This window comes from Pinus tabuliformis, chromosome 1_1 (assembly GCF_031772625.1).
Source record: "Pinus tabuliformis cultivar Carrire ecotype Pingquan chromosome 1_1, CPIR1, whole genome shotgun sequence".
Taxonomy (NCBI): Eukaryota; Viridiplantae; Streptophyta; class Pinopsida; order Pinales; family Pinaceae; genus Pinus; species Pinus tabuliformis.
Window position 1 is genome coordinate 342,827,007 of NC_142297.1, and position 12,678 is coordinate 342,839,684.

A 12,678-nucleotide genomic window follows, 5' to 3' on the forward strand; every position below is an offset into this window, starting at 1 on the left:
CTGTTTGCTCTTGCTGCACAGGCTGCTCCTGTCTTTGTTCTTCTTGTTGTTGCTGCTGTTGTTGTTGATGTACTTCCTACTGTTGCACTTCTTCTTGCTATTCCACCTCTTTTTCTGTTTGCTCTATAGTCATGGGAGGTGGATGTTCCTTCTCCACCTGCTTTTCTTTGCCTTTGCTGGATGTATGTTGAGTGTCCATGGCAGTTTGCTGATGTGTTGTTGAAGATGAGGCAGCTGCTCCAAGTTGCCTTTGATATGAAAAGGAAACCTGTCCACAAGTTTCCAAGTCAGCCTCTTTTCGAATATTCCTAGCCTCTCTTTCTAGCATCTGCTCTTTAGTAATTGGCTCTTCTAGAGTGCCTTCTTTCCATCTCAAGGAATTGGAATACTGCTCAATATGAGGCAGCCTTACATGTGCATAGTTACCCAATTTGTATTTTATCCTCCTGAGGGAAATAAAATGATTACGGTCATAAGGTGTCCATTTGAAACTGGTTTGCAATCGGAAACCCCCTAGGATCATATCTGCCTCTTTCCATCCCTCCTCTCTTTTGTTGTATAGAAAAGGGCCTAGCTGGTTCCTTACCTTCAGCTGCACCTTCTTGTTTTTACTTTGGAAATGGATGTAGTCGGCATTTCCAAACTGCCTGAAGTATTCTAAGGCAAAAAGTCTCATAGGGACATATCTTGGCAACCTATAAGGGTTCAACTCACAGCCATATATTCTGATTACTGTGTGGTGTTGGTAAAAATACCAATCACCAATGTTGTAGGCCTTGGAGAGATGGAGAACTCTTTGCATGTCATCAGTCAACCTTGGAGGAGGAACACCATACAACAAGGTCATAGCTGGGAAAATGAACAGGTCTATGAATTCACAGTATGTGTATGGTGATTCTGGAGTACAATGAAAAACTGAAGTCCAAAACACAACTGACCTTGGGTTTCCCTGGGCATTAAGTTTCTTGAGGGGAATGGAGAAATTGTCTGGTTGATAAAATAAGAACAGATGGTAGATGTATGAGGTGAATCTGAACACCCTTTTCCTTGGTAGATTCATTAGCTGTTCATGAATCTTCTCTGCAATATATGTGGCATAATCATAGTGTACAACTGTGTTGGGTGTGGAGCCTGATTATCTTCTATAGTACCGACATTTTAGACCCCAGTTCAAAATGGGGTGGCAACGTGTCCGTAAAATGATCACTGCCGTGGGGGGTCCAGGGGGGGCGGCAGCGACTTTATGGAGCCCCCCCCCTAGCGGGGGGTTTCGGGGGCAGCGCCCCCGAAGCTAAAAACAACTGTAAAATTGCCTTGTAAAAGTATAGTAATTTCTAGTCAATCTGGGCCATTCATTAGGCGGATGATCTGACGGTAGAACTTATTTTTAGTTTAGGGTTTTTTGCCCTAGAAGGCAACCCCTCTCTTTATATGAGGGCATTGTATTTGAGGCTGTGATATATGTGTATTCGGTGAGCGAGAAACATAGAGGTGAGACTGTGAGAGAAATCAGAGGATATTACAACGGTTTTGCTGTAGGTTGTATCTCTTCATTTTGCTGGATAATAGAAAGGAAGGACTGGCTGTTTAGGGTGGACGTAGCCCAAACTGGGTGAACCACGTATATCTGTGTCTCTCTTGTTTTGTGCGTTTTCTGTGTTTATATTTCTGCAATATTTTATGTGTTCCATTGCTCCGTAATATATAAGTTTCTAACAAGATGGAGGCTTTCCAGGAGAAAATATGGACAGCATTGCCATTATGGTCTCATCAACATCCTCAATTCCTCTGTACCCCAGGACGTAGCTGATCAAATCCACCAGCATTCTACCCAAGTCATTTAGGTAGTGATATCGAATAGGAGGAGTTCTCATAGTTTCAGAGCTTGGCTGCACGAATAACTGATTAATTTTGATGATTTGGGCATTTGACAAATTACTCCCCTTCTTTATTAAATCCAACATGGAGAGAGGGGTCAATGGTCTTGCAGTGTGGAAATGCAGCATCTCATTTATGGTTTCTGGGGTGATAAAGAACAAGACTGAGCCTGTAGGACTGAGAATAGCTCTTTGGCATGGATCATAGCATTCCTGGCATTTATGGATCAAGTCTGGAAGGACATTGACTTGAGGGAGGTTGTAAATGGGAAAATTTGAGTCCCAAATCCCTAAAATATCAGCTCCACCAAGGTGTTGGGCTTTCATTTCATTTAGCATATGAATATTAAACTTAGAACCCATTGGGAACCAGTCTATCATCTGATAATCTACATCTCCCAGGGCTTTCCATTCTAACTCCCTTTGAGGGGCATTCAGAGGCTGAATATTCAGGGCTATTGGTGTTTCCATGGCTAATGAGGCTTCTGACTTGTATGTAAACTGTTTTGAGTGAGCAGAACAACACAGAGGAGTTTCTTTGCAATGGAAGTGTGAATTACTCAGGGATAAAGGATAAATGATCAGCTGCAGCAATTGAAATACTGCTTAAAGTGCGGATAAGACCAATGTCTGGTCTTAATCTCTCTTTTATAGCAAGTAGGTACAGTTTGGGTAACCGGTTCGCGATTGCGCGAACAGAATGCAGTTTTTGGTGAAAACTTAGGCAAACAAGGCTCAGCTGATGATTTTCGACCTTACAGATTGCAAATGGGGACTAGGCACAGGGAATTTGCCGGCGAATTATAAGTTTGTCAGTCTCTTAAGTCTTTTTTGAGGGAATTCACAGACAAACTAGGTGTATGAAGGATTTACGAGGATAAATACCTGGTATATAGCGAGCAATGGTCACGAATGCAGGTAGAAATGGCGCGCCGGAGGTCTCCAGGTCGAGTTCAGCAAGGTGGTGCACGGTTGAACGTAAAAACCATGCAGAGAAAGCAACATCGATTTTGTAAAAAAGTGGGAAAAACACGAATTTTTGGCTAAAATATGGATTTTTGGCATATTGGCGCGTTTTTTGGATGACGTCATCAGGTGGGGTCAAGGTCGGATGACGTCAGCATGACGTCACCGGGTGATGTGGCAAGCTATGATTGGTCCACGGGGATAATGAAGTGGCAGACATATCAGCGCAGGGGCGGACAAGGGTGCTGACGCGACGGCGGAGTGGCACTGACATGGGCCTGACGTGGTGATGACGCAGGCATAGCAAAACCAACGGTAAACGAGAAGCGGTAATGGTTCTTCTCGGACCGCCTACGATACGGCCACGGTTTTGTCAGAGGGCAACTCGAGAAATTGTGAGGGTGACACGTGGCAGAGGCCTGACATCACCCTCTGACAGTTTCTCGGGTACTAAACTTCGGACGTCGGGCCCAACCCGATATGCATAATGGCCCTCCGATCAAAGGCACTCGATCGGACGGTTGACGAATCAGTGAGGTGATCGGACAATACGAAAGGGGGCGGGATTAAAATAACATATCTTTTGGGACTTGTGCTCGGCAGAAACCTTTGGGATGTGGCGGATTTTGATGGTTTTTCAATATATTTTCAAATAAAAATAATATCGCGCCGATACTTTGGATAAGTCGGAAAAAGCGGGTTTTTGTGTGTTATTTGCAAATGAAGCGGGTTATAGGTAAAAGGGGGTTTTTTCAAGGTTTTCTTAGCCAATAGAGGGTTTAATGGGTCAAATGAATTCAGAAGGGGGGAGGGGGTAAGGCTTAGGTTTCTCAAACTGACCGGATGTCAATTTGATCCCTGACAGAGAACATATGGCTATAACGCCAAGGGGAGGGATATTTATACAATGCTTGGGGGTTTATACACCATAGTGTTATAATAGTAGGGAAAGGGTAACATAGCGGAATTATATAATAGATGTTAGGGGTTAATATGGATGAAAAGGGTGAATGAGGGGTGAAATCACTAAGTTTATTTTGAAAATCACTTAGCTTAGGGAGTAGATCAAAATGAAAAGAATTTTTAGGCAAGAAATGTAGCTTTTAAAGGAACAAGAACCACCATAAAACAACAAATTCATCCATGAATCTCAACTAATGAGCGGATGTTAGTAATGAATGGGAAAAGGGGAAATGGGAGGTTAGACATGCTCCTTTGCTTTGCTGCAACCTGATGGAGAAGAAGACCTTTTCAATGCATTGATTTTCCTTTGTGAATAGGTTAGCACACATTCAATTGTAAGGAATGACACTTCTGCAACCCCATCTGCCTACCCATCTACTTGCCTAGCATTTTTTGTTTCTTCTTGGAGGGTGCACTTGGACTTGCAGACCCTTATTTGCCTTTTCTTTTCTTTGGCTTCTTCCTTTTGATTTTCTATCTAATGCTACCCTTATTGCTTCCAAGGTCCCAGATTAAGCAGTTGGGAGCCTTACTTCTCTATCTAAGCTGCTTTTCTGCCAAGATTAAACAGTTTGGACAGACTTCTTTCTCTATTCTACAATTGGAAATTGAAACATGGCATGATCCAGATTAGGCTATTGGACCATCCATCAAAATTGAGTCCTGATCAAGCTATATACACACCTTGTCTTCTCTTGGAAATATGGGATCTTTACATCACCAAAGCAGAGCATATTTGGACCTTTTCTTTGCCAATCATGAAATATGAAACCTATTGGTATAGGTAGCTAACACCTGTAAGTATTCATAAGTTGAACAATTGTCCAGTAGCACAATGCCTACTTATCTGCAATATAATTGTCCAAGCAGAAAATAATGTGACTAGCATGCATTTGAATGCAGTTTACTAATTTTTTAACCGCAAACCAGTGCCTTTCTTGCTGGGAAAATCCTAAGAATGGTCCCTTCATGTAAGGGATGTCCCAGCGACATCCAATGAGCTGTTCCCACAAAACTAGAGATGCATCAAATGATATTTGTGGCATTCCTGTTCTCATCCCCATTCCATAGAAAACAGGCAAAAAACATAGGAGAACAGGGATGCCTCAAATATCATTTAAGAATCAAAGTCTATAGAAGGATGTCTCTAGAGGGGCTCAGCACTCTGTTACATTGTTACATTCCAAGCTGCTTCAGCTTCAGAAGGCTTATTGTAGCGTAACTGCCAGGTAATTTGTCAGAATTACGCCCAAGTTTTAGTATTTCAAATGGGAGTCAGAAGTTTGGATTTAAGATGCTACCTTAGCTTTGATAAGCGTTCCATCTCCCAGTTTTACTATAGTTAAAGAATAATTTGTAGACTGTTGAATGGAAACAACTTTAGCATTGAATCTGATCGTTCCTGGAGCCAATTCTTTTGCAAGGGTATCCAGAAGCATACTCCTTTTCATGCATCGAACTTCATGATTTCCGCTGATAGAAAGGAAAAGTACTTAGTATTACAAAGCATGCGAAAAAAAAAAAGATGACGAAAATAGTTAATGGGATAGAAAGTACATCATGTCACAAATCACAGCATATCTATTTCATGCCCCGCAAAAACTTGTAAACTCAACCACTGAGATAAAATAATGAAATTAAATAGCATTTTGAATTGTTAAAAATAGAAGGAACGAAGGCCAAGTACTATGTAATCCACACAGACCACCAAGTGAAAAGGCTACCTGGCCTTGAGCTACATCTGTGGCTCCAAGAATATCAGTCACTATCCTGAGTGAGATCACCAATACAAAACAAAAAATATTATTTATTCAACTTATTGACCATTATCTTAAAACAACAGTAAATAACCTAGTAGAATCCAACATAGTTCCATTTAATCTAACATAAGAATGTACAAATATATCTAATCCATAAGAATATTAGTTCCATTTAATCTAACCTAAAGATAGTATAAATCTATCTAAACCTCGAAAATATCACACCTCAATGCTTAAAAGTTAGTATTTAAAAAAACAGACAAAAAAATCTCGGTTCACGAGTTTATCACCTTGGGTAAAAACAACTAAAAAAGTAAAACAATTTAAAAAAGTAAAAAAGTAAAACAAAACAAATTAACCTCACAAGATAGAAGAGACTAATCTTAACTAAATCTAAAACCAAAAAAGTTTAGACCTAAAATGATTCATCTTAACTTCATGTTATCCTTAAGATGATGAGAACAAAACAATTACTAAAACAAAAAATATTAACCTAGTAAACTAGAATACATTAATATTCATCAAACCTATTAAAAAATCATCTTAATCTCAAAGAATATATCAACTTAAGCACAAGAGAGGAGAAAATAAATAAATAAACCATCTTAACCTAATACACTATGATAGAATTTTCTTAACCATTAAAGTCCACAAAAATCCATGATGTATTAAAGCCAGATGAAAATTAGAGTAGATCCAACTGAACTACAATCTATCCATCAACCAGCTGCAAACCTCAAAGAGATACCAAATTATAAAAAAAACTATGAATAAACTCCCATTACCAATACCAACCAGTGTTATATCCATCTTTATCAATCTATTTTTAAGCTAGGTGCAAAGCTCACTAAGATACCAAATTTAAAGAACTACCATAAATAATAGATCCATTTTCACCAAATCTATTTTGGTTAACCAAAATAAAATAATAACTGTGTGCAAACCTCATATTCAAAAATTTGAATCTATTATTCTCTAGTACCAATTATATGGTATTTTGACAAGACAAAAACTGTTATTTTAATGTTTTAAAAGTGAATATATGATCGCTAGGTTTTTGAAAATACTCAAAATATTTATTAAATAATACTTGATTGTCCAAAGACTATTATTTCAAACTGAATATTTATTAGATAGTGTTTCCCAGGCCAAAAAAAAAGATGTCTTAACCTTGAAGATGGATCTATTAAGTTATTAACTCTAGTTGCAGACTTGAATGTTTTAACCTTGAATCTATTAGCTCTTGCTGAAAAGAAACTCTTTATTAGATAATATTGATTTTAACTTTGAATCAACAGACTCAATGAGCAAACAAAATGTTTCTTAGATAGTGTTACAGTCCAGAAGCAAACAACCTTGAATCTATTAGGGCTGGCCACAGATCTCAATGTTTTACCCTTGAACCTATGAACTCCATGTGCAAACCTGAATATTTATTACATAGTGTTTGACATGCAAAGACATTAAGGTCTTAGCATCCTACTTTACTTTTAATCCTTTCTAGTAGCATATCTTCTGGTGCTTATGTTAGTGTTACAACGGTACAACTGTGCATTATATAGCTGGGATGACTAGGACAGTGTATTGGCCCATATAAAAATACTAAATAGTATGGTGTGGCAAATATGCAATGAAGTGGTGATAGTACAAATGCAAAAGGAGGAAGAGGAAGTGCTGGCAACTCTATGTGAGGATGGGAATGACTCAGCTTCTATGTATGTGCCATTTTGTGGCAGCATTGAGTACATTGAATATGGACAAAGGCAGTGAGTTCATTGAATATGGACAATGGCACAACACGATCTAAACCGGTGCCATTGTTTAGACACCATCAAGTTATAATTGAATGTGAGCACTACCAAATAAAATCAGACCTATCTAGTCTAATATGCACTAGAAACTTTGATAAGATTGCAGAGGCTGTGAAGCTCAAGCATGCATATTAGAATACTAAAACTAGAGATATGAACTCTACAACCTCGATGTGCATATCAGACCTGGTAATAATAACCAAATATTATTACCATTAGAGTGTCTCTCTTTCAATTTTTTGCAGTGTATTGTTTTTTTAGTGTATTGTCTGTATAAATTGAAGAGAGCAGAAGGGTAGGAATTTATTATACCAGTGAAGCCATTCCTGCATGTTTGTATAAATTGAAGAAAGGAGAAGGGAAGGAATTTATTATACCAGTGAACCCATTCCCGCATGTTGGGTTCACTTGGACTAGGAGCATCTGGGTCTGTCATTACCTGATCAAATGTAAATGCATGCATTCATAGAAGACCCATAACAAATTTATATGTAAATATTCATTCTATGAAACCAGAGGTGCTGGAATTAAATTATTGATGAAATGGGTACCAGAGTATAGAGACTCTCGTCGAAGTGTCGACCCACTATTTGCACATTGGGGCAGTCAACAGTAGCAGAGGGCTTGATCTCGCAGCCATTGGTGACCTGCTTGGATCCATAGTAGATGGCCATGTCCATTGAAGGCACGAACATGTCAATAACATCACCTATCACTCTTCCTACTACCAGGGGATCTGTTGAACGAGCCATTGCAGCAGAGATGAATCCCAATTTTTCTTCCTGATTGCCTTCCTTCTCCTTTCTCACCTCCTTCAAATTCACAGTCGAAGTCGATTCAAGTTAAGTGGCGAATGTAGCGGAGGTGTCTTATGGCATGTAAATAAATTGAATGAATTTGCAAGGGAATAAGAATCATACTCAATACAAGCAGGTTGAGTTATGTTGTTCCGGCAAGCGCAGGCGCAAGTAGGGCATGGTGTTATAGTATCATTATAGAACGATGATAAGGAGACACAACATGTTGAACTTTTCTGAGCCAGGAACTGAGAATATGTGCATGTTACATTCCATGTCACTGCACAAGGACAAGGGAAATTCAAATATAAGACTTAGCCAGCTCAGAGTGAAACACATAACATTCACAAATATATAAATTATGAGGGATTATAATAGTGTATGGCTCAAAACTTGAGTGGTTCTACGGCGATCTGGACTAAAGAACAGGCTAGGTTTAACAATCTTAGCAGGGTCACAAGTATAACCCGGTCCTGGAGCCTTCAAAGTGAAATTATTTGGCAATTTGATAGTTTTGTTAGTGGTCCCTAAATTTCCCACACTAACTTGGAAGGATGCGATGGAATTTGGAGGATCGTGAGCCCAAGATGCCAATGCTCCACCTTTGCAGCAATTAGTAAATTGTTGATTGTAAAGCACACTTGGTAAGAGATCAACAACGGTGGGGTCCTTCTTGCAACAGTGTGGAACACCTGCTTTCCATTTGGAGCAATCTCCTTGCTCTATTGTCTGGCCACCAACCACAGCCCAGATGACCTCCTTTTTTGCCCAGTGCCAACCCAAAGTCCATCCTGGGGGGCTTGGTATATGGCAGTACTGCTGAAAATTGTGCATGGTCATGGCCACCTATAGAGGGAAGCTCATTAGACTCAGCAAAGAGTAAAATAAGTTCTAGCATGAAGATTTTCAGGGAATTTTTAGTAAATTGTACCAATGTTTCTAGTGAATACTTACTTAATTTCAAGGACATAAAGCTAATTAAAAATGAGTGAAGTATTTACTCAAAATATCGAACATACCAATCAATACAACACAATTTATCAGAAATTTTCATCAATATCAAAATAAACTCTACCTGACTTGAAGGTTTTCCAAATTTGTCATCATGTCAAGCTTTGAGAATTTAACTTGTAGGCTACTAGGAATGAAATTCAGAAAATCTCAACATCTATTTCAGGAAAATGAGGAAAGGGAATTATAATTCAAGACCTATTTGATGAAAGGGCATTACTTGCAACATATCCATCTGCAGTCCAAGACACAATATCCCATTTGATCGTTATGTTACTATTTGGATCCAGTGGATCATAAGCACCTGTAAAGCACACAATGTAGATAAATTTTAAGTTAATATTGTATTCATATCCTTGATAAGGATGGAAAAGTTTAAGAATGGAAATTGATCTTAAAACTTAAAATTTTGCCAAATTTTATGGTAAAAATAAGTTTATATTATAAATCTTGGTGTGTTATAGAAAACAAACTGCAAAATTTAAACATGTAAAATGGAAATTAGCAAAATTTAACCCCTGAATTGAAACATCACCTGCAGGTGAAAATGCAATAGCCAAGATAGTTAATGCCAAGAAAAACCCAGCTGCATTCCTGATCAACATATGGCAATTCTGCATGCAACTTCTTCCCTCTGAAGACTTTAACTCTCTTCTCTCCATGATGCCTTTGATATTATCAATTAATGAATCAGGCAGAAACCCCAGAGGAAGAGTTCAACAACCCTTCTGAGCAGCTACAGCTCCACAAATGCAATGGGAATGGGAATGGAGAAAACATTAGTTTATGATGAAGAACCAATAACTGAAGTGTATAAACCTGCAGGCCTGTAATGGTTGGTTGCTTCATTCTTCAAACAAAGTAGTGAAAGTGGAGAAGAACAGTGCTTGCCAAAAGCCAGGGAAGAAGAACAGCAACAACAACTGGCAGACCAAAGAAAATATTAACTCTAAGTCCAAGAGTGACATAAAAGAATGGGAAAAAGCAATAAAAATATCCAAAGAAATGATTAACTCTGAGGCCAAGAGCGACATAAAAGAATTGGAAAAGGCAGTAAAAATATCTTCAAGAGTGACATAAAAGAATGGGAAAAAGCAGTAAAAATATCCAAAGAAATGATTATTTCTGAGGCCAAGAGCGACATAAAAGAATTGGAAAAGGCAGTAAAAATATCTTCAAGAGTGACATAAAAGAATGGGAAAAAGCAGTAAAAACTCAACCGATATTTGGAAAAAGCAGTCACACTTCAAATCAATGGTTGAAAGTGTCTCACTTGATTGAACGGAGCATGGTAAAAGTGTTAATGATTTTTGATGCATAGGAAGGCCTATCGGCCTAATAATCGAACAAAGCATAAGAAATTGATAAATGAAAATATAGTAGGCTAACTAGAAACATTGTAATACATTGATCTGTAAAAGCAGAGCCAAATAAAAAGCAGGTACATGAGCCAAAGGTTTACATTTTCATTTCAATACAGAATAATAAAAACCATTTGCAAAACTGTTATGACAGAAAATAATTTTTGAACTGAATTGGACAGAAAAAACACATCTAAGGATGGCACATGCATTTTTCAGCAGATTTGCAGCAACCTCAGCTCAACCATATATTAACAGCCAAGTTGGACACTAAATTGGTGTCTGATCCCCCCTTTTTTGTGAGACAAGGGATCTCATCCACATAGCAATTTGATTGCTAAAGTCTACCATACATGTTATGGAACCTATCTACTTTTTGTACATTGATGAATCAACCAAATCTGAATCTGAATCTACTGAAAACTTCAAATATGTATCATAAAAGTAGCCTAGGGTTTATTTTCCATTATCTGAAACTTATTCAAAATCTCAATTGCTTACTTACTCGTGTTCAAGGACCAGCTCACCTCAACTCCGCCAAACCTCCAAGACCAAGAAATAATACATGTCAACTTCACTTGCTAGTTTCTTATTGCACCATGGGATAGAGTTTTTTAAACTAACTGTTAGGACTAGGTAATCTACATACAACACAAATATAAGCATATCAAATTTATCATAATCAAACAAATAATAAAATTTAGGACCTACAACAGTCTTAGTGATGCCCATAATCTGTAAGTACTCATAAATCCATGAGTACCAAGCACAGGAGGCTACTTTAGCCCAGAAAGGGACTTCTTCAACTTGCACACATGGGTATCCCATCCTAACAAAGATATTATATTTGAACCCAAGTTGAAACAAAACCATGAATCACTCTTCCTGCCACCTACATCTCTGGCCCTGTCAAAATCAACTAAAGCATGCAGCAACTCAAAGCACTGTGCCAGTGTGCCCTTTAAGTACCTCGCATACCTCAGACCATGGATCATATTTGCAGCGACCTCAGCTCAACCATATATTAGCAGCCAAGTTGGACACTAAATTGTTGTCTAAGCCCCCCTTGTTTGTGAGACAAGGGATCTCATGCACACAACAATTTGACTGCTAAATTCTACCAGATATGTTAGGGAACCTATATACTTTTTGTACACTGATGAATCAACCAAATTTGAATCTTAATCTACTGATAACTTCAAAATATGTATCATAAAAGTAGCCTATGGTTTATTGTCCATTATCTGAAACTTCTTCAGAATCTCAATTGCTTACTTACCCCTATTTGAGGACCACCTCACCTCAACTCAGCCAAACCTCCAAGACCAAGAAATAACACATGAGGTGTATGTCCTTCATGTCAACTTCACTTGACAGTTTCTTCTTGCACCATGGGATAGAGTTTTTTTAACTAACTTTTAGGACCAGGTCATCTACATACAACACAAATATAAGCATATCAAATTGATCATAATCAAACAAATAATACAAGTTAGGACCTGCAATAGTCTTAGTGATGCCCATAATATGTAAGTACTCATAAAAAAAAACAAAGTATCTTCAAAATTTGTTTTGTTGCACACATAATTAGTTTATATTTGGACCCTCACAACCTAGTGTGCTCCTTAGAAGCTAGAGTGATGCACATTCAAGTTATTAAAATTTAACACATACCAATCCTTTTTGTCCTCTTTTTAGGAGGCGCTACATTAATTGTGGGTGTGGAATGCTCATCACATTGAACACCCTCCTCATTATTTCTGTCTCCCATTCACTGAAATTCAACAATGGTTTCCTGCCAAGGTTCAGGAATGACTATTGGATGATTTTGTGCAACAAGCAAATCATCATGTGCTTGTATCTCCTCCCCATGCTCACTCCCAGATGTTTCACCTGATTCCTATACACAACACACTTTAACTTGTTATAATAACATTAAAACCTCCAATTGATTTATTGCATTATTCATATAATATTATAAACAACTAACCTTGGATCCATAACCAGTAATTAATTTTTCCCCTCAATTTATCATGTGTTGGCGAAGACCTTGGGAACCATGTAATAAAGCATATTTTAGGTCTTCCTCTGAAGCTTCCTTTTGAAACTGGTGAACCTACATTAACAAAGAT

General features: G+C 38.1%; 2 protein-coding genes across 2 annotated transcripts; both read right to left on the minus strand.

The window, feature by feature from the left end:
- Nucleotides 1-4,974: 4,974 nt before the first annotated feature.
- LOC149212980 (protein MOTHER of FT and TFL1-like) lies at nucleotides 4,975-8,129 on the minus strand. The gene is made up of 4 exons (XM_089388883.1): nucleotides 7,929-8,129; nucleotides 7,755-7,816; nucleotides 5,531-5,576; nucleotides 4,975-5,028 (listed from the first exon to the last, which is right to left on the minus strand). The coding sequence occupies exons 1-4, from the start codon at nucleotides 8,127-8,129 to the stop codon at nucleotides 4,975-4,977; spliced, it is 363 nt and encodes a 120-aa protein (XP_089245009.1).
- A 68-nt stretch (nucleotides 8,130-8,197) lies between these two features.
- LOC149212981 (COBRA-like protein 1) lies at nucleotides 8,198-9,847 on the minus strand. Its single transcript, XM_089388884.1, has 4 exons — nucleotides 9,721-9,847; nucleotides 9,410-9,489; nucleotides 8,561-9,020; nucleotides 8,198-8,454 (listed from the first exon to the last, which is right to left on the minus strand). Exons 1-4 carry the CDS (start codon nucleotides 9,845-9,847, stop codon nucleotides 8,198-8,200), a joined length of 924 nt encoding a protein of 307 aa, XP_089245010.1.
- Nucleotides 9,848-12,678: the final 2,831 nt, after the last annotated feature.

What these genes read in the sequence shown, in the direction of transcription:
- LOC149212980 (XM_089388883.1), bottom strand. Translation starts at nt 8,129, where the DNA reads ATGGCTCGTTCAACAGATCCCCTGGTAGTAGGAAGAGTGATAGGTGAT. An exon ending in ACGAGAGTCTCTATACTCTG is followed by an intron (nt 7,817 to 7,928) that starts GTACCCATTTCA and finishes ACATTTGATCAG; the next exon opens with GTAATGACAGACCCAGATGC. An exon ending in CAGATGTAGCTCAAGGCCAG is followed by an intron (nt 5,029 to 5,530) that starts GTAGCCTTTTCA and finishes ATTACCTGGCAG; the next exon opens with TTACGCTACAATAAGCCTTC.
- LOC149212981 (XM_089388884.1), bottom strand. Translation starts at nt 9,847, where the DNA reads ATGGAGAGAAGAGAGTTAAAGTCTTCAGAGGGAAGAAGTTGCATGCAG. An exon ending in TATTGCATTTTCACCTGCAG is followed by an intron (nt 9,490 to 9,720) that starts GTGATGTTTCAA and finishes TGTGCTTTACAG; the next exon opens with GTGCTTATGATCCACTGGAT. An exon ending in TAGAACCACTCAAGTTTTGA is followed by an intron (nt 8,455 to 8,560) that starts GCCATACACTAT and finishes GTCCTTGTGCAG; the next exon opens with TGACATGGAATGTAACATGC.